The sequence below is a fragment of the Palaemon carinicauda genome, chromosome 29, assembly GCF_036898095.1.
Source record: "Palaemon carinicauda isolate YSFRI2023 chromosome 29, ASM3689809v2, whole genome shotgun sequence".
NCBI classification, from domain to species: domain Eukaryota; kingdom Metazoa; phylum Arthropoda; class Malacostraca; order Decapoda; family Palaemonidae; genus Palaemon; species Palaemon carinicauda.
The window spans coordinates 74,129,689-74,157,497 of NC_090753.1; the positions used below are offsets into that span (position 1 = coordinate 74,129,689).

Below are 27,809 nucleotides of genomic sequence, written 5' to 3' on the forward strand. Positions count from 1 at the left end.
CAATTTTATTGATTATTATATATTTCCTATTCAAATTAGAATGGCCATGTTTGTGATAGACTTATGGAAATTCTTTGTTAAAATCTTATGAAGAATTGAGACTTCCAACAAGTCTTCAGGATAAAACTATAGTCCATTTCTTTTAGCGAGTCATATTTGCACCGACTCGCAACGGTGCCCTTTTAGCTCGGAAAAGTTTCCTGGTCGCTGATTGGTTAGAATTATCTTGTCCAACCAATCAGCGATCAGGAAACTTTTCCGAGCTAAAAGGGCACCGCTGCGAGTCGGTGCAAATATGACTCGCTAAAAGAAATGGACTATAGATACATTATTATTTCGAAACTTCAAAATAAACTAATAAGCAATTCAAACTTCCATATACGTGTCACTCCAAAGTGTAACTTCTTATAATAATTTTGAGTATTTTTATGTTCCCTTTAAAACTGACGTTAGCACAATAAACAATATTATCTTTCTAATTTACCAAACCAGTTTATTATACCATATTTGTTTATTTTATTTATTTATTTATAGTATATTAACATCAACTTGGTTTCCATACTCTGTCTCAACTCTCCTAAATTGGTGCTAAGTAAAAAAATTGATAAATTATTGTGTTTATTCCCTTATCTTCTGATAATTACAAATATAAATTGTTGTTAACTAGATCATTAGAATAAACAGTGTTTGTGTCCTTATCTTCTGTTACTTACAAATAATACAAATTGATGTTAAGTAAAAAAAAAAAAAAAAATATTGTGTTTACATCCTTCTCTTATGATAATTACTAGGACATGGTTCTTTCTAGTTTAAATTCAAGACTTCTTCTTCTTCTTCTTCTTCTTCTTCTTCTCCCACCTTTATGTGGGGTCGATGTTTCTGGCCAGCGTTTTCCATCTACCTCTGCCCCACACTTCATCACCGGTTAATCCCTTTGATCGAAGGTTATCCTTGATACAGTCCATCCACCTTCGATTTAGTCTCCCTCTCCTTCTCGTTCCCTGTACCTCCATTTCCACCACTCTTTACTTCAGTCTTTAAAGACTGGAGTAATCACTATTTCAGGTAACTTACAGTCAGCGCATAGGGAACAAGCCATGATTTCCCAAGATGCCACGACATTATTATAAGATAACACACTAATTATGAATCTAGTAAACACAAACACACAATTACTTCTTGGTGTTGTATTCGAGAAAGCGTGAATCATGGCGAGACAAGTTACGTTAAGAATCTTTCTCATTTCATCTCAAAACAAAGTCTAATATACACCGAATATTCTGGTCTATTCTTTACATATTCTTCTCTGTCCTCGTACACCTGACAACACTGAGATTACCAAACAATTCTTCTTCACCCAAGGGGTTACTGTACTGTAATGGTCCAGTGGCCACTTTCCTCTTGCTAAGGGTAGAAGAGACTCTCTAGCTATGATAAGCAGCTCTTCTAGGAGAAGGACACTCCAAAATCAAACCATTGTTCTCTAGTCTTGTGTAGTGCCATAGCCTCTCTACAATGGTCTTCCACTGTCTTGGGTTAGAGTTCTCTTGCTTGAGGGTATACTCGGGCACACTATTCTATCTAATTTATATTCCTCTTATTTTGTCAAAGTTTATATAGTTTATATAGGAGATATTTATTTTAATGATGTTACTCTTCTCAAGATATTTTTCCCCTTTTTCTTCTCACTGGGCTATTTTCCTTGTTGGAGCCCCTGGGCTTATAGCATCTTGCTTTTTCAACAAGGGTTGTAGCTTAGCAAGTAATAATAATAATAATAATAATAATAATAATAATAATAATAATAATAATAATAATAATAATATCTTTTATTTTTCAGACGTGATTGGGGGTCTGGGGAGGAAGGCTCTTTGATTGGCAGAGGGATCATAGACGAGATGGAGAATGAAGCCCAGAATCTATCGTTCTTCAGTAAGATCTACACCCTCACTCAGATGCTAGGTGGGTCCAATTTAAAGCTTGGGGAGTTTTGCATCTTGTGGTCCTTTGCTTCAATATTAACTTAGGTTTACATTTATGACACTGTAAAACTTTGTTGGTGTTAGAGGCAAAGAGGTAATCCTTATTTAATTGCTATTCAATTTTTCTTGGTGTTAGAGGCAAAGAGGTAATCCTTATTTAATTGCTATTCAATTTTTCTTGGTGTTAGAGGCAAAGAGGTAATCCTTATTTAATTGCTATTCAATTTTTCTTGGTGTTAGAGGCAAAGAGGTAATCCTTATTTAATTGCTATTCAATTTTTCTTGGTGTTAGAGGCAAAGAGGTAATCCTTATTTAATTGCTATTCAATTTTTCTTGGTGTTGAGGCAAAGAGGTAATCCTTATCTAATTGCTATTCAATTTTTGTTGGCTTAGAGGCAAAGAGGTAAACCTTATTTAATTGCTATTCAATTTTTGTTTGTGTTAGAGGCAAAGAGGTAATCCTTATTTAATTGCTATTCAATTTTTGTTTGTGTTAGAGGCAAAGAGGTAATGCTTATTTAATTGCTATTCAATTTTTGTTTGTGTTACAGGCAAAGAGGTAATGCTTATTTAATTGCTATTCAATTTTTGTTTGTGTTAGAGGCAAAGAGGTAATCCTTATTTAATTGCTATTCAATTTTTGTTGGCGTTAAAGCCAAAAAAGTAATCCTTATTTAATTGCTATTCAATTTTTGTTTGTGTTAGAGGCAAAGAAGTAATGCTTATTTAATTACTATTCAATTTTTGTTTGTTTTAGAGGCAAAGAAGTAATGCTTATTTAATTGCTATTCAATTTTTGTTTGTGTTAGAGGCAAAGAAGTAATGCTTATTTAATTGCTATTCAATTTTTGTTTGTGTTAGAGGCAAAGAAGTAATGCTTATTTAATTGCTATTCAATTTGTTTGTGTTAAAGGCGAAGAAGTAGCCTTTATTTAATTGCTATTCAATTTTTGTTTGTGTTAGAGGCAAAGAAGTAATCCTTATTTAATTGCTTTTCAATTTTTCTGGGTGTTAGAGGCAAAGAGGTAATCCTTATTTAATTGCTATTCAATTTTTGTTTGTGTTAAAGGCAAAGAAGTAATCCTTATTTAATTGCTATTAATTTTTTGTTGATGTCAGAGGCAAAGAAATAATCCTTATTTAATTGCTATTCAATTTTTGTTTGTGTTAAAGGCAAAGAAGTAATCCTTATTTAATTGCTATTAATTTTTTGTTGATGTCAGAGGCAAAGAAATAATCCTTATTTAATTGCTATTCAATTTTTGTTTGTGTTAAAGGCAAAGAAGTAATCCTTATTTAATTGCTATTAATTTTTTGTTGATGTCAGAGGCAAAGAAATAATCCTTATTTAATTGCTATTCAATTTTTGTTTGTGTTAAAGGCAAAGAAGTAATCCTTATTTAATTGCTATTAATTTTTTGTTGATGTCAGAGGCAAAGAAATAATCCTTATTTAATTGCTATTCAATTTTTGTTTGTGTTAAAGGCAAAGAAGTAATCCTTATTTAATTGCTATTAATTTTTTGTTGATGTCAGAGGCAAGGAAATAATCCTTATTTAATTGCTATTCAATTTTTGTTTGTGTTAAAGGCAAAGAAGTAATCCTTATTTAATTGCTATTAATTTTTTGTTGATGTCAGAGGCAAAGAAATAATCCTTATTTAATTGCTATTCAATTTTTGTTTGTGTTAAAGGCAAAGAAGTAATCCTTATTTAATTGCTATTAATTTTTTGTTGATGTCAGAGGCAAAGAAATAATCCTTATTTAATTGCTATTCAATTTTTGTTTGTGTTAAAGGCAAAGAAGTAATCCTTATTTAATTGCTATTAATTTTTTGTTGATGTCAGAGGCAAAGAAATAATCCTTATTTAATTGCTATTCAATTTTTGTTAGTGTTAAAGGCAAAGAAGTAATCCTTATTTAATTGCTATTAATTTTTTGTTGATGTCAGAGGCAAAGAAATAATCCTTATTTAATTGCTATTCAATTTTTGTTTGTGTTAAAGGCAAAGAAGTAATCCTTATTTAATTGCTATTAATTTTTTGTTGATGTCAGAGGCAAAGAAATAATCCTTATTTAATTGCTATTCAATTTTTGTTGGTGTTAAAGGCAAAGAAGTAATCCTTATTTAATTGCTATTAATTTTTTGTTGATGTCAGAGGCAAAGAAATAATCCTTATTTAATTGCTATTCAATTTTTGTTGGTGTTAGAGGCTAAAAGGTAATCCTTATTCAATTGCTATTATTTCCATTGTGATTAATTTCCCAACCAACATAACAGTGCTGGACCATGTCATAGTGGCAGTACTGAAGGATAGGATGAGGGCATGTAAAAAAAAAGTGCTGAAGGATAGGTTGAGGAAATGTTAGAAAAATGCTGAAGGATAGGTAGCCAGAATGTTGTGAAGTACTGAAGGATAGGTTAAGGGAATGTTAAAGTGTGGAAGGATAGAGGGAGGGGAATATTAAGGGAGTCCTGAAGGATAGGTTGAGAGAATGTTAATAAAGTGTTGAAGGATAGGTTGAGGGAGTGTTATGATGTGCTTAAGGATAGGTTGAGGGAATGTTAAGTAGTTCTGATAGATAGGATGAGAGAATGTTAGATACTTCTGAAGGATAGGTTGAGAGAATGTTAGATACTTCTAAAGGATAGGTTGAGGGAGTGTTATGAAGTGCTGCAGGATAGATTGTCGGAATTTTATGAAGTACTAGAGGATAGTTTGAGAGAATGTTAAGATAGTGCTGAAGGATAGGTTGAGGGAATGTTAAGAATTTCTGATAGATAGGATGAGAGAATGTTAGATACTGCTGAAGAATATGTTGAGGGAATGTTATGAAGGGCTGAGAGATAGATTGCCAGAATGTTATGGAGTGCTAAAGTATAGGTTGAGGGAGTGTTATGAATTGCTGAAGGATAGGTTGAGGAAATGTTAAAAAATGCTGAAGGATAGGTTGAGGAAATGTTAAAAAATGCTGAAGGATAGGTTGAGGAACTGTTATGAAGTGTTGAAGGTAAGGTTGAGGAAATGTTAAAAAATGCTGAAGGATAGGTTGAGGAACTGTTATGAAGTGTTGAAGGTTAGGTTGAGGGAATGTTAAGAAGGTCCAAAGGATAGATTAAAAGTGCATTAAGAAGGAAAAAGGCAAGCACCATACGTTTGGCCTTCAGGAAAATTGCAAGTACCGCTCAATCAGCCGTGAAGAATACTTATCGCACTGTTAGTTTTAAGGATACGTACATCTAGATACCCATCCCTCGGTCCTTCAGAATCATCTCCTCATCCTCTTGGCTTTGATTTTCAGTCCAAAACCAGAAATTCACGCTGCTTATCACCTTGAGCATTCGTGCTCTCCTTTCTGGTACCTACTCCATCGGGACTCTCCTCTTGGACTTTTATGATAATGGCTTGTCCTGTAACCTTTCAGGAGGCAGTGCTCAAGGACCAAAGTAGTTGACCTCCTTTCGCCAAGATCTGGGAATCGTAATCAATCGGTAACTCAGCCACATATGCAAAAATAGATTATAGGTTTATGCTGACAACACATTGAAAATTTGTTTCAATAAACAAAGGGAAGTAGCTAAGTCGCTCCCTCATGATCAAGAACTTTCCAGCTGGATGGTAACAATATCTTTTGAAACTTTTCTCGTCATTGGGAAACCGGTTCTACATGGGCTCTCACAGCAGTGATAGCTCCAGAAATGTTGGAAATATCACTGCTAACCAACTAGCAATTTCCCTTCCATCTGGTTTCAGTGGAATAGGAAACAGGAAGATTGGACTTTGTGGCGATTGACGATTTCCTTTGGAAGCTCCACTCGAACCTCACCTCCAGGGATCCTGCCATTCACAAATGAATCCAAGGTTAGGGCACACTCGGAGTACATGAACACCACAGGGAAATTATTCATTGAAGTAAAATATGATTTTCAGCCTACTGGTAGTCCTAGCATTGTTTTTTCTATCTTCCCAACAGGGTTAGATAAGTCTCCTGATAGCATTGATGAGTATGGAGTACTACTTGCAATTGGGCAAGCAGGTACTTACTTGAGCAGCTGTCAATCTTATACAGTACAGTGAACCCTCGCTACTTCGCGGTTCGACCATCGCGGATTCACCACTTCGCGGATTTTTTCCATAACCCATATACAGTATATATACAGTAATATATATATATATATATATTTTTATATATATATATATATATATATATATATATATATATATATATATATATATATATATTTATGTATGCATGTATTTATGTATATATGTATGTATGTATATATGTAGGTATGTATATGTGTATACATATAAATATATATATATATATACACACACACACACACATATATATATATATATATATATATATATATATATATATATATATATATATATATATATATGTATATATATATATATATCTAAAGTAGGAAGATGTGATGTAGTTCTAAGGGAAAAGTATGGGAAATATGTCTGGGTAATAAGCAAAGCTCTACCTCCAGTTTGTTTCTTCATTATGATCAGAGATAAACGTAAACAAAACATTGGTTGCCATTTTTTATCGTGCTTTTTAGCGTGTTTAGAAAACGCATGATATAAAATCGCCTTTAATATTTGTGCCTGTTTTAGTTTAGGTTACTGTAGTACATGCATTAAGTGTTCTGTACATTAAAGGGTAGTTTGTTAACAGTACTACGTACAAGGGAAGGTTTTAAAAGTCTGAATATACATGTTGAATAAATAGGTAAATATGGTGTCACTACTTCGCGGATTTTCACCTATCGCGGCCGGGTCTGGAACCTATCTACCGCGATAAACGAGGGTTCACTAGATCAATTTTAACTAGAGGAAGGTTCTACCAGACACGTTCAATCACCAGGGGTACATAGTAGAATCCATGACTCCTCACTTTTTTGTGTAACGGAAAGGTTTCTTGCACTTCAGGTATCATCATTGAAGGATCCATTAGGCTTCCAGTTGATCCAGAACTCTTAGAACATCTTCAAGTAAGATGCTGTCCAGTTCGTGGGACGTTAGCAACATTCGTGTCACCTTCCAACATACCAGTAACGTCTAGATGCCTTAGCTTTTCCACCTGCATACCTGGTATACCAATCAGTCATCAGTGTGGACAATTTTGGTTTCAGGTTACCTTAACGGCTCCCAAATGCCATACACTGGATGTCATCGGGATTTACTGATGCTCCTCCCTAAGTATAATTAAAACTATCCTTCTGCTAAGGCATCATTTAAGGGATACTTGTCAGGCTGATCCCCTCTACAATGAATCCTGTTTTCCTCATCTTTTGCTGAGGAACCTCTGCTCAATTATTGCGGTGAAAGGCTTACCTTTGGCATGAAGAGCTCGAACCTTTTCCTATTTGGAGAATCAGCCTTGACTCAAGAGTAGCTTTGGATGGTTTTCCTTTCCCAGGAACTTGATGCCCTTCGTGGATGTCGATCAAGTCCTCGTGTCTCTCACTCGTACCCTCCTGTACCCTGCATCGGGCATCAAGTAGGATTTGACCTTTAGACTACTCACAAGCGTCGGCATCGGCCTTTTGATAGACGCACTGAGTGACATTTCGTATGTCACGGGTGATCCTCAAATGAGGAAGGCCATCCTTTCCCTTGTTCTCGAGTTTTATGTCTAAGAGCCAGCTTCTAGCTTTGCACAATTCTATTCTCCTGTCCTTCTCCTTCTCTTCCTTACAAGTAGGGTACGGATTGAATCCCCTCTTGTCTTGTGAGGGCATGGCAATGCTTCTTGGATATCTCATGCCCCCCTTGTGGAACACCAAAGACACTTATCCACACTAAAATGGTATAGATAAAGATATCCAAGAACATCTTCAATCTTGCTGATCCAAGGAGATTCAGGAAGTACCATCCATGTTCAAATATGAGGTCAGAGATGTCAGATCTACCCTAACCTCCTGGAAATACCCATCAGTGGCACAAGTCCTGAAGGTAAAAGTCTGGTAAGACAGACAACCTTCACTGCCAACTGCCACTTAAGTATACCCACAGGTCCCTGGATAACCTTTTCCTTGATCCTACAGTAGCTACTTGAGTCGTGTTGCAAACGTAGCTCCTTCGTGGGACAGTAGCATCTTGTGTAAGTTAGCGGTTGCTTCACAAGTCTAGGAAAGGTAGAATGTGTGGCCAGTCGCCCTTTCCTTTTTTCCCACCTTAAGATGAAGCAGTCGCTCCGCCAAATGCTAAATAGGACGATATGTGCAGGCGAGCCTCACAACCGAGTATCATTTCCTTACAAACAAGTTTTGTATTAAAGTATATCCACCAATCTCCCAGATGAAGGAAAGGATGGAGGAAGTGTATTAAAGTATATCCACCAATCTCCCAGATGAAGGAAAGGATGAAGGAAGTGTATTAAAGTATATCCACCAATCTCCCAGATGAAGGAAAGGATGGAGGAAGTGTATTAAAGTATATCCACCAATCTCCCAGATGAAGGAAAGGATGGAGGAAGTGTATTAAAGTATATCCACCAATCTCCCAGATGAAGGAAAGGATGGAGGAAGTGTATTAAAGTATATCCACCAATCTCCCAGATGAAGGAAAGGATGGAGGAAGTGTATTAAAGTATATCCACCAATCTCCCAGATGAAGGAAAGGATGGAGGAAGTGTATTAAAGTATATCCACCAATCTCCCAGATGAAGGAAAGGATGGAGGAAGTGTATTAAAGTATATCCACCAATCTCCCAGATGAAGGAAAGGATGGAGGAAGTGTATTAAAGTATATCCACCAATCTCCAAGATGAAGGAAAGGATGGAGGAAGTGTATTAAAGTATATCCACCAATATCCCAGATGAAGGAAAGGATGGAGGAAGTGTATTAAAGTATATCCACCAATCTCCAAGATGAAGGAAAGGATGGAGGAAGTGTATGCAACTCATTCAGACACCTTATCCTTATGGATATAGGTTCTTCCACGATCAAGTACCAATCTACAACATCATGCTGAGGTTGTCAGGAGGTTGTCAGGAATCATAACTTTCACTCTTTCCCAAGACCAAAGTGTATTGGCATTTCCCAGGTTAGTAACCCAGCCAAATTGGTTTTAGGATGTTCTTCCTCCTACTAAGGATGTCTTTCCTATTAAAGGTTGAAAGTTTGTACAGAAGGTCCTCAGCTTGCAAATTTAATGGGTTCCAAGAAACTGGGTAAAGTTTTTTTTTTTTTTCCCCTCTGTTATTTGCTGTTGGATTTTTGTTTGTATCTCCAAAAGTATCACATTTAGGAACAAATCATATTTAAAAGACTTTTATTCTCCCTAACAATGCAAACCTTTGTTACACTGCAAGTATAAGGTTAAGGCTACACGTTACGCTACCTGGCATGGACTTACCTACCTCCCAGCAGCTACTACCTCACCTTCATTAAAAGTTTAAATGGCCACTCTAGCTTCGGTCTTATGTTCTATAATAATAAAAATACAAATTACTTTTTAACCCTTTTACCCTCAAAGGACGTACTGGTACGTTTCCCAAAACTCATCCCTTTACCCCCATGGACGAACCGGTACGTCCTTGCAAAAAAAACTGTTTTTTACGTTTCTTTGCATAGTTTTGATAACTTTATGAGAAACTTCAGGCATTTTCCAAAATAATGAGACCAACCTGACCTCTCTATGACAAAATTTAAGGCTGTTAGAGCAATTAAAATAATATATATTGCAAAATGTGCTTGAAAAAAAAAATGCCTGGGGGTTAAGGGTTGGAAAGTTCCAAATAGCCTTGGGGGTAAAAGGGTTAATATTTATGATTCTAAGATGATTTACTGAAATAGGTATTGATTTCTTCATGTGGTTATTTACTGATTTTGGACTAAATAGTGCCAGTAGCTTCAAAAGCTTCAAGGATTTTATTGCTTTAGGTACATTTTTTTTTAAATTTTAATAGTATCCTTAGAAAATTACCTTATAAACATACTTTATTCTCTAGATTTATTTATTTGCTATTAAGACCTACTTATCACACTACTTTTTCCCCATAGGTATCCTATGTGTGTCATTAATTGGCGTATGGATAGGCGTGTTCCGTGGAGGTTTCGCGTGGCGCAGTAATCCGGCTAAAGAATTTAACTGGCATCCATTTCTGATGGTTCTTGGCCTTGTCTTCCTTTATGCTAATGGTTAGTAATGAGTATTTTGTCATGCAGTTGGTGTAACAAATAGGAAGAATTCAGAGGTAATTAGTATTTTTCTAACTAGACAAATTTGAGTCCTTTACATTGGAGAGAGAACGGCAAAGTTGGTAACACGGCAGTTAAGATTTTATAACAAGGTGTAAACAAGTGGTCAGTAGTTCCCGACTGAGAGTGGGGGAAGTTCCGCCCCCTTTGATTGCAGCTGTGACTTTCTAGGGAATATGAGATAGCAGGGAAGTATGAGTAAAGTACTCAGGTTTGTATAGTCAGGAAAAAATTAACTTTCTCCATATTCGTCATTTGTTCCGGTATGAATACAAACCTTCGTTCTTTACATAGGAGACTTATCCGTAGGTGGGAGGAAGTTCCTGTTCCAATTAGCTGGAAACTTATCTCGGGATTCCTAACTCAGACCCTGTAAGTGGTGAGACTTCAGGTCCCTTACACCTCATGCACAGTCTGTGTGATTAACGGGTTCACGGCCTGGTTTCATCCGAATAGCATATGTATCCTAATGGGTTTGCTTATTCCACATCATGTGGCATATATATCCTAATGGGTTTGCCTGGTTTCAACTAAATTGCATATGTATCCTAATGGGTTTGCCTTGTTTCAACTAAATTGCATATGTATCCTAATGGGTTTGCCTTGTTTCAACTAAATTGCATATGTATCCTAATGGGTTTGCCTTGTTTTAACTAAATTGCATATGTATCCTAATGGGTTTGCCTTGTTTCAACTAAATTGCATATGTATCCTAATGGGTTTGCCTTGTTTCAACTGAATAGCATATGTATCCTAATGGGTTTGCCTGGGTGGCGAAAGGGAACAATTAATGACCTCACTTAGCCAAGAGGAGATTGTATTCCTGATCACCTTCTTGACTGTCCCCATACTAATGAAAAGATGTTGCAGGTAGGGTTTGATTGTATGTGTATGTTTAAGGTAAAGCCTCTGCGCCCTCACAGGACACAAAAGCAACTGATCAGGATCGTCGATTACCTCTCTAAGGTTTGCAATCTGGAAAGATAAAAACCTGGAATCAGGAACTGACGGATTCTGGGTTTTGGCAGTGAACTCGGGGACGAAGGAGAAAGAGGCCTGCCTCCATTCTCCGTCATGAGAGACGTTATAGGAGAGATCATTCAGCTCGCTAACCCACTTAGCTAAAGCTAGGCCAAACAAGAAGACTGTTTTGAGAATGAGTTGCCCATCAGTGGCAGGCCTCAATGGTTCACATGATGTCCAGAGAACGTATATCAAACGGAGGACAGGTCTGTTCAAAACTCCATTGAGGATGGAGAGTTCCACCGAAGAGGAAACCTCAACTCATTTCAGTCTAAAAGACTTGGCTCAAGGCTGAGTGATAGCCTTTAACCGCTGGTACTGAGCAGAGTTTTTCCCTAAAATTCAGCTATTAATGGGATAGAGGCTCCGAGAGGAGAAACCACTCTTCCATGACGCCAACGGCGGAAGATGGCCACTCGGCTCGATACACAGAGGTTGAAGACTTCCAGAGGTATCCAGACATCTCTCGCACAATTTTGTGCTAAAAGCCTTTTTCTCAGAGGCTGGATAACCTCTTGCATGAAGCTGAAGTAATTTCACTGTGTTGTGGAGGATCTGGGAGTGTCCTTGGCACAATGGGCTAGGAAGAAGAGGCAATTCCCTCGGAGTCTCTATCAGCAGAAGTAGAAGGTTCAGGTACCATTCTACTAGGGGCTGTTTCCGGGCTACTAGAGTCATGTTTAGGTTGGAAGTGGTTCAAACTTAATTTGGGACACTCATTATTAGGCAGAATGGTGGAGAATCATACTGTTTACATCAAGGCCGTACTAGGGGTGCTGGAACGCATCCTTGACTACTGCTTCCGGGTTTAGCACCAGTGAGTATTAAGCTGGGAGTTTGTAGTTTAGTGAGGTCACAAACAGGTTGGTCGAATGTGAACCCCACAAAGTCAGGATCTTGGTCTAATTTGAGGATTCAAAGACTATTCTGAGCCTACTAATTTCATCCTCCAGCTCAGTTTGCTCAGTTTTTCTGCTATGATGTTCTTTCTGTCTGGAATAGAGGGGACTGTTAGAGTAATACAGTTGAGCCCTGCCCACTTGTGGATCTCTACTGCCAGCTGACAAAGTTGTAGTGAAATGGCACCTCCTTGATTGTTTACATATGCCACTACGGTGGTGTTGTCGCTCATCAACACCACTGAGTGACCAGCTAAAAGAGGGCAAAAGTGTTGGAGCACAAGAAGAACTGTTCAAAGCTCCAACACGTTAATATGACATTGATGATCTAAATCGAATCATTGTCCTAATGCCATATGTCGGAGGAGCTGTGCTCCCCAACCTTTCTTTGACGTATCAGTGAATAACATGAATTCTAGTGGCGGGGCCAGAAGAGGAGCGCCCCTTAGAAGGTTCATCTTGTCCAGCCACCATTCCCGGTCTTGTCTGGATTCAAGGCACCAACCACCTGTCAAGATACTACCACTAGAGAGTTATTGGGTCCTTTGACTGACCAGATAGTACTACATTGGATCCTTCTCTCTGGTTACGGCTCATTTTCCTTTTGCCTATACGTACACCGAATAGTCTGGCCTATTCTTTACATATTCTCCTCTGTCCTCATACACCTGACAACAATGAGATTACCAAACAATTATTCCTCACTCAAGGGGATAACTACTGCAATGTAGTTATTCAGTGGCTACTTTCCTCTTGGTAAGGGTATAAGAGACTCTTTAGCTATGGTAAGCACTTCTTCTAGAAGACACTCCAAAATCAAACCATTGTTTTCTGGTTCTAGATAGTGCCATAGCCTCTGTACCATGTCTTTCACTATCTTCGGGTAGAGTTCTCTTGCTTGAGGGTATACTCTGGCACCCTATTCTATCTTATTTCTCTTTCTCTTGTTTTTTAAAGTTTTTGTAGGTTATTTATGAAATATTTATTTTAATGTTGTCACTGTTCTTAAAATATTTTAATTGTTAACTACTTTTCTTGTATTTTAAATATTAAACTTAGCCGGTGAATATATAATAGCTGACGTCTCCGACGGCTCGACAGAATCCAAAAACTCGCGAGCGATCGCCATGAAGGTAGCGGGTATGCCCACCAGCGCCGACTATCGGCCAGATACCGCATATACATGTAAACAGCTTCAGTTCTTCTCTGTCGGTCTTGTCGACAAGTTGATTCCATTACTCGCTGTTGACCTGGAGTTTTTCGTCATTCTTGGTGAAGTACTTCTTTTTGGTTTTGAGCTTTCGCAGTGCAGGTGTTTTTATCTTCAATTAAAACTCTTGAACCCTTTTTTGGATAGATTTTATTGTTGATGACTTTGGAGTAAAAGTGTTTTGCCCTTGCTCTTTTATCTCTGGTTTTTTTCCATAGAGTAAAGATGGCCGACCCTTCCCTTAGTGTACGGAAGTGTGTTTTAGGCTTTTAGCAATTATCTTATCACGTTATAAATTGTTGTTGTTAATTATAGATTTTCCTCTATATATTTTATATCTCACCCGCCTTTATTAGGCCTCTTCGATTAGCTTTCCATTTATACTAAACATCAAGATAAATTTTATGTTTTGTTTATATGCGGCCTTACCTACTGTATTCCTCCCCTAGTCCGAGAGTAGGCGGTCCTAACTTGGAAACCGAAGTTAAACAACGTTGAGCCCATTCAACTTTTATTTTCGTTAAGTTTAAATCATTTGCTCTGTAAGAGTTATGAAATGAATATTTTTTAGTAGATATTTTATGAAAGATTTTCTTTGAATAGTCTTCGTGCTATTTCAAAGATGAACTAACGTTTGGTTTATTTATGCTACGCAGTTTGCGCTCTATCGTTACGATAGAGAAAGAGAGAATCACGGTTTCACTTTGCAGAAAGAGTAAATCGATTTTGACGTTTTGTTCATTCTTCTTTCAAACTGAAGTGTTTTAAATACTAATTTAAAGGAACTTGTTAATTTTCAATTTCTTAGTCCTTTCAGTTTTTTCCTTTGGTCAAATAACTTGTTTATTGACGAAGGGTGAGTGGGTTTTTCTCTTCTGTGTGAAATCAAGAGAGAGAGAGAGAGAGAGACGGAGAGAGAGAGAGAGAAAGAGAAAACGATCCGATCTTTATTCTCGTCCCAAGTAAGGAGTTTGGGAGCGAGTAACGTTATTCTCGATTCAGTTTACTCTCGTCCCAAGTCTCTGTACGGGGAGAAAGGATAAAACGTTTTTAGTTTTTTATTCTCGTCCCAAGGCACTGTACGGTGAGAGATTGAAAACGTAGTCTTTAATGAATTAGTGTTTAGTCTCCTCCCCAGTCACTGATCCTTTTTAACTTTATATATTTCCGTTTTATTCGATATATATGTTTACTGTTTTTTGCTTGTACTAATGTGCTTACATTATACGACTCATCTCGCAATTATAACCTTTTGATGTAAGGGAGAATTGCGTGCTTCAGGTAGAAATCAGTTTTATTCATGCCTAATGTTAAATTATTGAAAAATACGATATCAGTGAAGTAAGTGCAAAAACAGAAAATCGTAGTGATAAAGTGATAATTGCGCAAAGTGTTTTTTAGTGTTGCGACCGAGGGTTCGTCTGTTCGTGCTTGTCGTTTACCTAGTCCGAGACCTCTTTCAGGCTCCCATGCTACCAGGGAGAAGTAATGTCGTAGGACTTATGGGGACGAGAGGCTTTAACCAACGAACAGACGTTCCCTCTATGGTATCGGGCGTGTCTCGCAAGATCGCCCCTGCCATAAGACGAGCGAGGCTGTTTTCTCCTCGTCATCCGAAGGCTTCTCGCAAAAGAAACCTTGGAGCAAAGTTTCTAGACCCTTAAAGCGGAAGTCAGTCCCTTCAGGACAGGTCCAGCGTCCTGGCTGTAGCCATGGGGACAGCTCTGACCCTGTGCAGTCATCGGAAGACTGCTCGCCGCCTAAACAAAAGTGTAACACGGGCTCCGAGAGTCTTAGTTTAGGCAATGTTTTGCCGTCACAGACGTTACCATCGTCTCGACCCGTACCGACTCCCGTTGATCCTAGATGGGTTGTCCTGCAGGATATGCAGAATAAGCTTGCCTCCCTTATGGAGGAGTATACCGTTGAGCAGGTTCACGATGATCCTCGCCGTTACGCTGATCGAGATCCTGGCCGTCAGCCGCCCAAACGAGCCTTTGCTCGTCCTGTTGACGTTGACGTTACAAAGTCACGTCAGTCACGTGACTTGAAGCCTCACTCGATGCAGTCCCGTGTTGACTTTCAGCCGCTTGTTGACGTTCAGCCGCTGCCGCATGCTCGTGTTGACGTTCAGGACGTTCGCCAACCAGCTCAGTTGCCTTGTTTTGACGTTGAGCGTCAAGCACCGCAGTCAAGGGTTGTTTTGACTGCTCAGTCTAGGCAGTCAAGGCAGTCTCGACTTGACGTCGAGCGTCCATCAACTCCTGTTGTTGTTACTGGTCAGTCCTTTCAGCAGCGACATGACGTCGCTTCCTTGACTGCTACTGCTGCTCCTTTGCGTGTGGACTTTGCCTGTCAAGCATTGCCACCGCGGCAGGTCTCTCCTTTTCATGAGACTCGGCAATTGTCGGACGAGGTTCCTTCAGATGAGGAAGTTGCTGATCCCCCTCCTACTGATATTCCCTTGGGGACTTTGTCAGACGGAGAGGAGCCTAAAGCTGCTCAGCCCTCTATGGACTTTGAATAAATCATGCTGATTTTTAAGGATCTTTGTCCGGACCATTTTGTAACTGCTGCTCCTCGTTCGCCTAAACGTCAGAGTTTACACTAGGCCTAGCTACTTCGAAGCCGTTGTTTTCTAAGCTAGTGCTCTCTCGCTCTTCTAAGAGAGCTTTACGTTTGCTAGGCGACTGGTTGATCACCAGGAGGAGTTTTGGGGAGACAGCCTTTGCTTTCCCTCCTTTTAAACTGGCTTATAGAGTTAGCGTCTGGTATGACACGGGAGAAGTTCTCGGCTTGGGAGTTCCTGCCTCTGCCCAGAGAGACTTCTCAAGCCTCATAGACTCTCCCCGGCGCCTGGCCATGAGACGCTCCAAGATTTTATGGTCGGCTTCAGAGCTAGACCATCTCCTGTTAGGAGTTTTTTCGAGCATTTGAAGTTTTGTTGTACAATTATGTCATGCATGAACAAGGCTATCAGGGATGGCTCCAATGATCTGACAGCCACGTTCTCTGCAGGAACAAGACTATCAGGGATGGCTCCAATGATCTGGCAGCCACGTTCACTGCAGGAGTACTTAAGATGTAAGTGCGCTCAATGTGTTCATTGTCAAGACAAACTTCACGATGAAAACTACCAAAGCTGTCTTGACAGCATTAAGGGAAGGCGACTGGATGGTCTCTCTCGACCTTCAGGATGCATACTTCCACATTTCGATTCATCCAAACTTTCAACTACATCTGAGGTTTGTGGACGGGAAAGTAATGTACCACTGTCGAGCACTGTACTCCGACCTCATTCCTGCTCCTCTTGTTTTTACAAGGCCCTTGCAAAATGTAGCAAGCTTTCTACATTGTTTGAGGATTCAGAGCCTCCCTTTATTTTGACGACTGGCTGATCAGGGCGTCGTCATTATATCGCTGTCTGGAGAGCCTCTAATGGACATTAGACCTAACCAAGGAGCTAGGTCTCATAGTGAACGTAGAGAAGTCGTAACTTACAGTACCCCATCCCAGACTATTCTTTTTTTGGGAATGGAGATACAGTGTCTGATTTTTCGGCCCTTTTTGTCTCCCGCAAGAATGGAACAAGCTCTGTTAAAAGTCCTTCACTTGCGAGAGAAAAACAGTTGCTCTGTAAGAGTTTGAACTAGCCTCGTGGGAACTCTTTCATCGCTGGAGTAGTTATCTCGCTGGGGAGACTCAACCTATGCCCTTTCCGATTTCACCTAAAACATTGGAACAAGGAGAAGGGCTTAGTGAGTATCTCTTTCCCAATCTCCAACTCAGTCTAGACATGTCTGACTTGGTGGGACAGTAACATCAGACTTCGAGAAGGTCTTTCTCTTGCGATCAAGAACCCAAACCATGTGTTGTTTTCAGATGCATCGGATTTGGGTTAGGGAGCTCCACTGGACAGTCTGGAAGGCTCGGGTCTTTGATCCACGGATCAGAAGGAACTCCATTTAAGGCAGTAACATCTCTCCTTTGGCGAGATTTGTGCAAGGAAATGAATGTCTTGGCGGACGGCCTCAGCAGAAGAGGACAAGTCATCTCCATGGAGTGGACGTTGCATAAGACTGTGTGCGAGAAGCTATGGATGACATGGGGTCAACCCACCATAGATCTTTTTGCGACTCTCTCTGACAAAGAGGCTCTCGACTTACTGTTTTCCAGTTCCAGATCCAGAGGCAGCCCACATAGACGCTTTCCTGCTGGACTGGTCTCACCTGGACGTTTATGCCTTTCCACCTTTCAAGATCCTAGACAAGGTGCTGCAGAAGTTCACCTCTCACGAAGGGACCAGGTTGACATTGGTTGCTCCACTCTGGCCCACGAGAGAGTGGTTCACAGAGGTACTTCAATGGCTGGTAGACATTCCAAGGAGTCTACCTTTAAGGATGGATCTCTTACGGCAGCCCCACGTAAGAAGTCTTCATCAAAGCCTCCCCGCGTTTCGTCTGACTGCCTTCAGACTATCGAAAGACTCTCAAGAGCTCGAGGATTTTCGAAGGAGGCAGCCAGAGCGATTGCGAGAGCTAGGAGAGCATCTACCATCAAGGTCTACCAGTCGAAGTGGGAAGTCTTTAGAGACTGGTGCAAGTCATCATCCATTTCCTCTTCCAGTACCTCTGTAGCCCAAATTGCAGACTTTCTCCTACATCTGAGAAATGTTCGCTCCCTCTCAGCGCCCACTATTAAGGGCTACAGGAGCATGTTGGCATCTGTGTTCAGACATAGAGGCTTAGATCTGTCCAATAATAAAGATCTCCAAGATCTCCTTAAGTCCTTCGAGACCTCTAAGGAGCGTCGTATGGCAACTCCTGGATGGAACTTAGACGTGGTCCTAAGGTTCCTAATGTCCGACAGGTTTGAGCCATTACATTCAGCCTCCCTGAAGGATCTCACCCTCAAGACGCTTTTCTTAGTGTGCTTGGCTTCGGCTAAAAGGGTCAGTGAGATCCATGCCTTCAGTAGGAACATCGGCTTTTCTACAGATAAAGCCACATGTTCACTTCAGCTTGGTTTTCTTGGCCAAAAATGAACTGCCTTCTCATCCTTGGCCTAAGTCATTTGATATACCTTGCCTGTCAGAGATCGTAGGCAACGAGCTTGAAAGAGTGCTGTGTCCAGTTAGAGCTCTGAAGTTTTATTTAGCTCGGACTAAATCCTTACGAGGTGGATCTGAGGCCTTGTGGTGCTCAGTTAAGAAGCCTTCATTGCCTATGTCAAAGAATGCTTTGTCATATTTTATGAGATTTTTAATCCGAGAGGCTCATTCTCACTTGAGTGAAAAAGATCGTTGCTTGCTTAAGGTTAAGACGCACGAAGTAAGAGCTATAGCAACTTCCGTGGCCTTTAAGCAAAACAGATCTCTGCGAAGTATTATGGACGCGACCTTTTGGAGAAGCAAGTCGGTATTCGCGTCATTTTACTTAAAAGATGTCCAGACTCTTTATGAGGACTGATACACACTGGGTCCATTTGTTGCAGCGAGTGCAGTAGTGGGTAAGGGTTCTACCACTACATTCCCTTAATTCCAATATCCTTTTAATCTTCTCTTGAAATGTTTTTAATTGGGTTGTACGGAAGGCTAAGAAGCCTTTCGCATCCTTTTTGATTTGGCGGGTGGTCAAATTTCATTTCTTGAGAGCGCCCAGATTAAGGGTTTTGATGAGGTCCTGTTGTATGGGTTGTCGCCCTGGATACTTCGGCTCCTGGGAGTCTTTCAGCATCCTAAGAGGATGGCTGGGCTTCGTGAGGAAAGCGGACTAACAAGGCAGAGTAATCGTTAGAGTCAGCTTCCTTACCAGGTACCTATATTTATTTGGGTTTTGTTATGATATAACTGTCAAAGCTCTAAGCATATACGCCGTAAACTGTATTAATACTGGTCTCTACCCACCACCATGGGTGTGAATCAGCTATTATATATTCACCGGCTAAGTTTAATATTTAAAAATTATATTTTGATTATAAAATAAATTTTTGAATATACTTACCCGGTGAATATATAAATTAAAGGCCCCCCCTTCCTCCCCGATAGAGACCCAGCGGGATGAGAAGAACTGGAGCTGTTTACATGTATATGCGGTATCTGGCCGATAGTCGGCGCTGGTGGGCACACTCGCTACCTTCATGGCGATCGCTCGCGAGTTTTTGGATTCTGTCGAGCCGTCGGAGACGTCAGCTATTATATATTCACCGGGTAAGTATATTCAAAAATTTATTTTATAATCAAAATATCATGTTTCCTTATTTCCTTTCCTGACAGGGCTTTTTTCCCTGTTGGACCCCTCGGGCTTATACCATTCTGCTTTTCCAACTAGGGTTGTTGCTTAACAAGTAATAATAATAATAATAATAATAATAATAATAATAATAATAATAATAATAATAATAATAATAATAATAATATTGCATCCAATGATAGAAGGGTTTCAAGATGATGAGACCAGTTTCCCTTCAACTCCCATTGGAGGGACCGTAAGTGAAGGGAACCCTTTGGAACGAGATATCTTAAGAAGATTAGATGCCTCAGTAACTTCTGATAGCTTCCAGGCATGCTATTCTGTCCTGAGATGGAAATGTTTTCCCAAAGACAGTGTCCTATGTCCATTCCAAAGTAGATGAGTCTTTGCTTTAGCACTAAAATGTACTTTTCCTGATTCACCATGATATCTAGATCTTGACAAAGTGAAAGTCTCTCGGTGAAGGAGAAGGGCTTCCTCCGAGTCTGCCAAGGTCAGCCAGCCATCCAGATAGTGTAAGAGATGATTACCATTGGTATGTGCCCACACTGACACTAGCGAAGATTCTGGCGAAGACTCGCGCCACAGTCAAGAGACCATAACAAGGAACCTTGAACTGGTATACTCTGTTGGCCATGGCAAAGCAGAGGTACTTTCTGGAGGAAGGATGTACAGTACTGGTATCTGAAAGTACCCGTCCTTGAAATTGATCATCATCGTGAAGTCCAAAGGCCTGATCGCCTGCCTGACTGTGGCTGCGGTCTCCATTGTTACACGTTCAGGGTTGACAGGTCTATTATTGGTTTCAAGCCTCCAGTTGCCTTTTCTACAAGAAAGATCTTTAACTTCAGCCAGAAGGGCTAAGTCCTTCACAGAGCCCTGGTTATGTAATGATGACATTGCTAGTGATTGAATTAGGAGAGGAGGTATCTGGACCAAAGAACATCTACCATACATCTTTCCTTCGTGTGATACCAACACCTTTATCTGGGTTGCAGGCATCCTCCCACAAATGGCATGGTGGGAGAACTGCCCCCCCCCCCACCCCACCCCACCCAACTCAACTCTCCTTTCTCTATTTCTGGGGCCTTGGTTCCAGCCCATTGTGGAATTGTGCCGTCAGATTCGTCCGAATATTCTTATTTAAGATCATCCCTCGCCAATATTGTACCTGGCCGGTTTCAGAAGGGGTCGTAGTTCAGGTAAGACTTTTGCTCCTCTCTCCTGAAAGGGAAATGAGAATGAGAGGGGTTGTCAACCGCACTCCATTTAGGATCCCCCGTAGCTTGCGAGTCCTTGGTTTCCTTGAGAATCCAAGGATCTGCTGCACTACTAGATCTATTCTTCGGAACGCTCGAGTTCTTTCTTTTACCCGAGGCATGCACTTGTAGAGAAAGGGAAGGTGGCTAGGTGGTGTCTCCTCTCATTTGCATTCTCAATGTGGTTCAATACTGGTCGGGATTTGTCCCAATCCGGAGTGGGCTGTATGTCTCCTTCAGCCCTTCTCCAATCTCGAGAAGATGGAGTGCGAGAGGTCAAGTTAAACGTGATAGGCAACAATCAAAAACTGTCCACCAAAGTTATCTCCCTGGGTGACAGAGAACCCTGATGAGTCAGAGGGCAATGGTTGCCTTGAGAAGGTATCTTTTGGTGCCTTCAATCTCTCCTTCGTCGGTTGTTAAGCCTTATCGGCATAATTTCCAAATCTTGGAACTAAGGGCAACCACGAGACTCAGATCTCTGTTGTGAAGGATCTCTTATATAGTACTTGGAGGATCTTTTCTTCAAGATATGTCTGTCTTAGGTGCTGGCCGAGGATCCTGTTTCTCGTCTAGAGGTATCCTGCACACTAGCAAAGACCACCTTGCTGGTGTGCAATTTATGGGAACGCATTAGGAATAGGTGTTCGTTTCTGAGAAGCATCTAGGCGATGCATATCTGGGTGAGGGACATCATACAATACACATTTAGTTCTTCAGTATCAGGTGAAGAGAGATTTGGCCAAAATTGACAAGCAACTTTGCGAGCGGTCCCAAGGAGGGCCACAACACATGTAAGATCACCAGGGTTTAAGCCCTCCCTTTATGCCTGAAGAAATGGGAAGGTCCCCTTATCCCTAGGTTTTTCCTAAGGTTAAAGTACCACCACACTTACACAATCGGCTTCCAGAGGAGACCGATGGGGAAGAGTTATAGGGCCAAAGGTGGGATCTTTTCAACTTTGAGAACGACCCAGTAGGCAAAGAATCCCTTTTAGACTTCTTCCTCATCCTCCTGCCATATGTTACCCACAGGGAGGGTGACCACTCCTGACACTCAGCACAAAGACAGCCCTGACTTCAGGAGTGTCCACAGGTAGGGCACAAGGGGTTAGGATCCGTCTCCTTTGAATTCATGAAGGTGTCGCATTTCTTGTCCGACTCTCCCGTACACTTCTGCATCTCTGCAGGAATCATTAATGAAGAAATTTAGTTGCTAACATGCTGGAAAAGAATTAGAAAAGTTTTCCAAAATATTCCAGCCAGCAAGAACGTCTGTTCTTACTGACGGCTGCTATCAAAGTGACTACTCAGTGAGCAAGCAGACGACCGGGGCTCTCCCGTTCCCAGTCTGTAACCACCGACCACTTGTTTACACCACGTTATGAAATTTTAGATGCTGTTTTACTGTTATCTCTCCTATTTAAAGGACAGAAGTTTGTAATTATACTGTAACAAATTATTTTGCATGTGCTGTAGTACTAACAAAAGAAGAATACTGTACTTGTATATGCTTATAAAAGTAAAGCATTTCTTAATTAGAGACTGTACATTTATTAGCTGTAGTGATGGTTAGTTATTTTACTAGATGAACCTGATGGATAAGCTGTCAGCTGCCACATTTGTGTATTAACCTGTCATCGATGAAGCATAACTCATCAAGAGCCTTTGGGTTATGCACATGTTCATGACAACAGACATAAGACTTCTGTATTGTACACTATCTTTTCAGGAGCATTAGTGTACCGGGGCTTCCGATCTGAGAGGAAGAAGAAGTTGAAGATCATCCACATGCTGATGCACTTAGGAGCCTTTGTGTTCTCTGTTATAGGATTAGTAGCTGTTTTTGACTCCCATAATTTGGCTGAACCCCCAATGCCCAATATGTACAGCTTACACTCCTGGCTTGGCCTGAGTGTTGTCATTTTGTTTGCCTGTCAGGTGAGTAAATGACCTCGGTGGGAGCGTTAGCACAAAGCCTTTTAATGATTCTGAAACTATTTGCATTAACATAATTCAGATTTGTAAATTCCCTTGTATAATATTTTTGTGCAAATCACAATTATGTGATGCCATTACTTGCTCCTATGCCTGGTGCTATAGAAGATAGAAAGTATTGAACCTAGTTTTCAGTTAATATCTCAAAATTTCTGTACAGTATACAGTATTTTATATAGCATTTTTCTGTACTATTAGTCATACAGTATGTGCCAATGTTTTAGGTCACGTACTTTAGATAAGGCCATTCTAGTATTCCCAGTTATATTAACATCATGATATGCCTACAAAACTTATCATTTCTAATTTGATTTTTTTCTTTTCATATTCTTCCAGTGGATGTCCGGCTTATTAACATTCCTGTTTCCGGGGCTCAGGCCCTCTGTTCGGGCGGCCTATTTACCCATTCATCAGTTTTTTGGATTGCTAATTTTTGTAGGGGCTGTTTGTACCAGTCTTTTAGGCTTGACCGAGAAGGCGCTATATGCAATAAAGTGAGTACCTGCCTTGTTTTGTATTTCCTTCAGGGTTTAGAACTTGAATATTTGATTTTATATAGCTTACATGGCTCATGGGATATGGAGATACTGTAGTGCAAACTGTTACTCTATCCCAAATTGATTAGATAACAATTGAATTATTATTATTATTATTATTATTATTATTATTATTATTATTAGCTAAGCTACAACCCTAGTTGGAAAAGCTGGATGCTATAAGCCCAGAAGCTCCAACAGGGAAAATAGCATAGTGAGGAGTGGAAAAAAGAAAAATAGAATATTTTAAGAACAGTAACATTGAAATGAAAATCTCCTATATAAATATAAAAACTTTAACAAAACAAGAGAAAGAAAAATAAGGTAGAATAGTTTGCTCGAGTGTACCCTCAAGCAAGAGAACTCTAAACCCAAAACAGTGAAAGACCATGGTACAGAGGATATGGCTTATATAGTTTTACTGTTAGAAATATAATGTAGTGTTCTATTTTAATACATAATGGATTATTGGTTGAAAAATTCAGTGCATTCTATATTAACCTAGGAAATGTGAATATAATTTATTGACATGTATAGGAAAACTTAAACTCTGGATTAGTTAAAAAATCTCATGGAAACTCCAAAATTTTAATCCTGTTATCAAACACTTTGAGGTGAATTGGATCAAAGGCATAGGTCATTACATAAAGGTCAGGTATACTTCAGAAGTAGATTCATATTTTAGAATGATCCTTTCAAATTAAGAGTAAAAGAGGCCACTGTTGAAGTACAGTGTACAAAGGAATAGTGCGACAGGACAAGTTTATTGGTTATTTTGACCTTCAGAAAATGTTCATTGATCTTAAGTCAATACCCGAGTTAGACTTTATCATAAATCGAGCTAATTATATTTTATGGTACATTGTATTGAAATATGTGTACCATTTATTGGTAATGCAGTATTGTAAGACAATTTTATTTAATGTATGTTCCATGAAAAAATACCAGGTACCCCATCATATCTGTGACCATAATTTTGTTGATGTAGGCTGATTGTGGGGATGGGTGAAATTCAGTCAATCTGAACATAAACTTGTTATTGAATTTACAGCTTCCCTCACGATTGGTCATTGTTAAATATTACTATGTATTATTAGGGCCAACTACTGAACTTGAAAACCGAGGTGAATATATGCATTAATTTCATGTAGTTAAAAACTATAGATACAAAGTTGGCATTAACTTTGTTAAACTGGAGCTATGAGTGTACAAACGTCACCCTCTTTTATAATGCGTGATTTTTCCTCCACTTCACAGTGGTACGGGAGGGAAAAAATACAACGAATTCCCTCCAGAAGGGATTCTCGTGAACGTGATTGGTCTGCTGCTGCTGTTTTTTGCTGGAATGGTGGTCTACCTTACGTCAAACCCCCATTTCCGTCGCCAGACCACCGAAGATGAGGTCCTGCTCACAGACACTGTTCTCGAATAGGATTTGAAGTTTTGTGGTGGATATTAGTCTCGTAACCTTTCTTCAGAATTCTCTTGGCTTTACTATTAATGTTGTAATTGATTATTTTTACTAGATGATAAGAATTCCACATTGATTAAATGACTGAATACAGGAATAAAGATGTGTAGGGTACATGTATCATATATATAAATATATAGTATCCCAGTAACTCGAAGGGACAGTACAGTATTCACGATTAACTAAAAAGTTCAGAAAAGTCCTGCTTTTATAATGCAAGACTGGAAATGAAGGTATTAATGAACATTCCACTTCCAAAGACAAAGAAATTACAGTACTAATATTTTTTAACTTGGCCAATATGAAGCTTCTCCTATTGATAGTCTATATATTTTTTATTGAGGAGGGTAGCTTGTATATATAATAATACGTAGATTTCCTTCAATATCAGTTAATGGAGAATAGAATAAAGTTACGTGGTCCTGCATCTGTTCAAATTTTATTTTTCTAATTTTCACTAGAGCCGTTGTCCATTTTTGCTTCGACTTCTTGGGAATTTTTTTTATTTTGGTTTGTTAGTGTTTTTTGTCCTTCAATATCCATTACATAATATATTAAGAAGTTGAGGAAGGATGAAAAACACTGATTATATAATGATTACGCCTGAGAGCATTCAGTTTTTGTTATTTGTTTTCAAACTATTCTGTACTTTTGACCCTGCAATGGTTGTTTATTACATACAGTAGTATGACTATTATATAATTCTAAAAGCACGAAAAAGACATAAAACCTAAATCCTTATTTTATCAAAACTGTCTAATGATTAACTTGCCCAGTGGTCGAGAGAAGGTGCTGAATAATTTGCCTACGGAAAGAGGTCGGGCAGAAATGGCAACAAGGCCGCATAGGCGACGGGAGAGAACTCCTCGCACATCTAGTCATGTAAGGGGAAAGTTGAAGTAAAAGTCTTTATGATGATGATGAATTAGATGGGAATTATTTTTTTATACCTGATATTTATAAAAGTATATCCTTTGTGTTTTGTAGTCACATGTAGATCAACTCTTTTTAATCATCATGCAAGGCCTTTCCTTCAAATTTTTGTCACAAAGTTTGTGTGCTTTCGTGTGCTATATCCTGGGACACAGAATTGCTACTACTTACATCAAGGATAATTTAGATAAATGAACTTTGAATATTTTGGTAAGAACTTTATAAATATGGAGGCCTCTTAGCTCATTATCACTGAAAGATAAAAACTTCTCAATACTGAAAGGCTACTATATATTTACATTATCTATGTATATATACAGTATTGTATATATGTATATGTACTCATCAATTTTCATGTTGGGAAAGTTGTTGTGACAAAACTAAGATATGACAATAGATTTAAGGAGTGCTGAAATCAGAAATTTTCCCGCGGGAAAAAATGTCAGATTTTATGAACCGTTAAATCTGAGTAGACGTTTTCCCCCGGAAAATTTTAGTTTATGAATGGGTAATGCAAATTATAAGCTAATTTTTTCAGCCCAATTTCATTGTGATACAGAATATTGCTGAATTTGCAAGAATACAATACAGTATTTATGTTTTTCTCATACTTTAAGCTATTTTTTACAGTTACTTTTGCTGATCATATTTGGTGTAAGTCGTATTATGGCAGTGTATGTATTTTGTCTTTGCTAGCCGTCTAGTACCCTGTGCATTTACTTCTTGTTTGAAAGCTAGGTGGTCATATCTGTTGGCAAGCATTTCTGAAAAACAAGTAATTCCTCTTCTTGGGTTTCAAATGAGTATGCTCTAATACTTTCCTTTGTGATGTTTGATTTTATATTTGTTCATTATGCAATCTTTAATAACTTCTTATGTCACATCTTGAAAGACCAGAATGCTGTACCTGGAAGTTACATTTTCAGTGTCCTATAAATTTATGATTTATAGATATAACGTATTGAGTTATCAATACTATCTGGTAAAATTTTTAACAGATGTATCTGTAAACGCTATACAATGAAATTCATGAGAATATCATTGTCAGTAAAGTGTATGTCTGCTAAGACCATCTGATTAAACGCATAATTCCAAGTGATTCATGTTAGATTATCCGTACAACTGTAGATATAAGCATTGATTTTGTTCTATGTTGTCCCAAAGTTGAACTGCCGATAACTGCATACAGTATTATATTGCTATACCCAGAGGTATTATTTGTAATGTTGAGTTCACTTTTAACTTGAGCAGCCCTAAAATTTTTAAACTGGCAGGATGAGATAAGGGGATTAACATGTCAATACACCTCCTTACCTTTTGCTAAATATTTCTCGCATATTTTTACAGTTAGGCAGATATGCGAGAAATATTTAGCAAAAGGTAAGGAGGTGTATGTTGCGTTTATGGATCTGGAGAAAGCATATGATAGAGTTGATAGGGAAGCAATGTGGAATGTGATGAGGTTATATGGAGTTGGTGGAAGGTTGTTGCAAGCAGTGAAAAGTTTCTACAAAGGTAGTAAAGCATGTGTTAGAATAGGAAATGAGGTGAGCGATTGGTTTCCGGTGAGAGTGGGGCTGAGACAGGGATGTGTGATGTCGCCGTGGTTGTTTAACTTGTATGTTGATGGAGTGGTGAGAGAGGTGAATGCTAGAGTGCTTGGACGAGGATTAACACTGGTAGGCGAGAATGATCATGAATGGGAGGTAAATCAGTTGTTGTTTGCGGATGATACTGTACTGGTAGCAGACACAGAAGAGAAGCTTGACCGACTAGTGACAGAATTTGGAAGGGTGTGTGAGAGAAGGAAGTTGAGAGTTAATGTGGGTAAGAGTAAGGTTATGAGATGTACGAGAAGGGAAGGTGGTGCAAGGTTGAATGTCATGTTGAATGGAGAGTTACTTGAGGAGGTGGATCAGTTTAAGTACTTGGGGTCTGTTGTTGCAGCAAATGGTGGAGTGGAAGCAGATGTACGTCAGAGAGTGAATGAAGGTTGCAAAGTGTTGGGGGCAGTTAAGGGAG

General features: G+C 39.3%; 1 protein-coding gene across 5 annotated transcripts in view; it reads left to right on the forward strand.

Annotated features, from left to right (window-relative positions):
• LOC137622238 (transmembrane ascorbate-dependent reductase CYB561-like) overlaps positions 1 to 27,809 on the forward strand; it is a 335,839-nt gene that overhangs the window by 296,640 nt on the left and 11,390 nt on the right. For 4 of the 5 annotated variants that reach the window (XM_068352736.1, XM_068352739.1, XM_068352740.1 and 1 more), the window contains 5 exons: positions 1,841 to 1,962; positions 10,011 to 10,148; positions 22,582 to 22,790; positions 23,184 to 23,341; positions 24,641 to 24,785. In XM_068352736.1, the coding sequence (XP_068208837.1) occupies positions 1,841 to 1,962; positions 10,011 to 10,148; positions 22,582 to 22,790; positions 23,184 to 23,341; positions 24,641 to 24,785 (772 nt within the window). Of the gene's footprint in view, positions 1 to 1,840; positions 1,963 to 10,010; positions 10,149 to 22,581; positions 22,791 to 23,183; positions 23,342 to 24,640; positions 26,887 to 27,809 lie in introns of those variants that run through there. The other variant, XM_068352738.1, reaches the window with a different exon arrangement.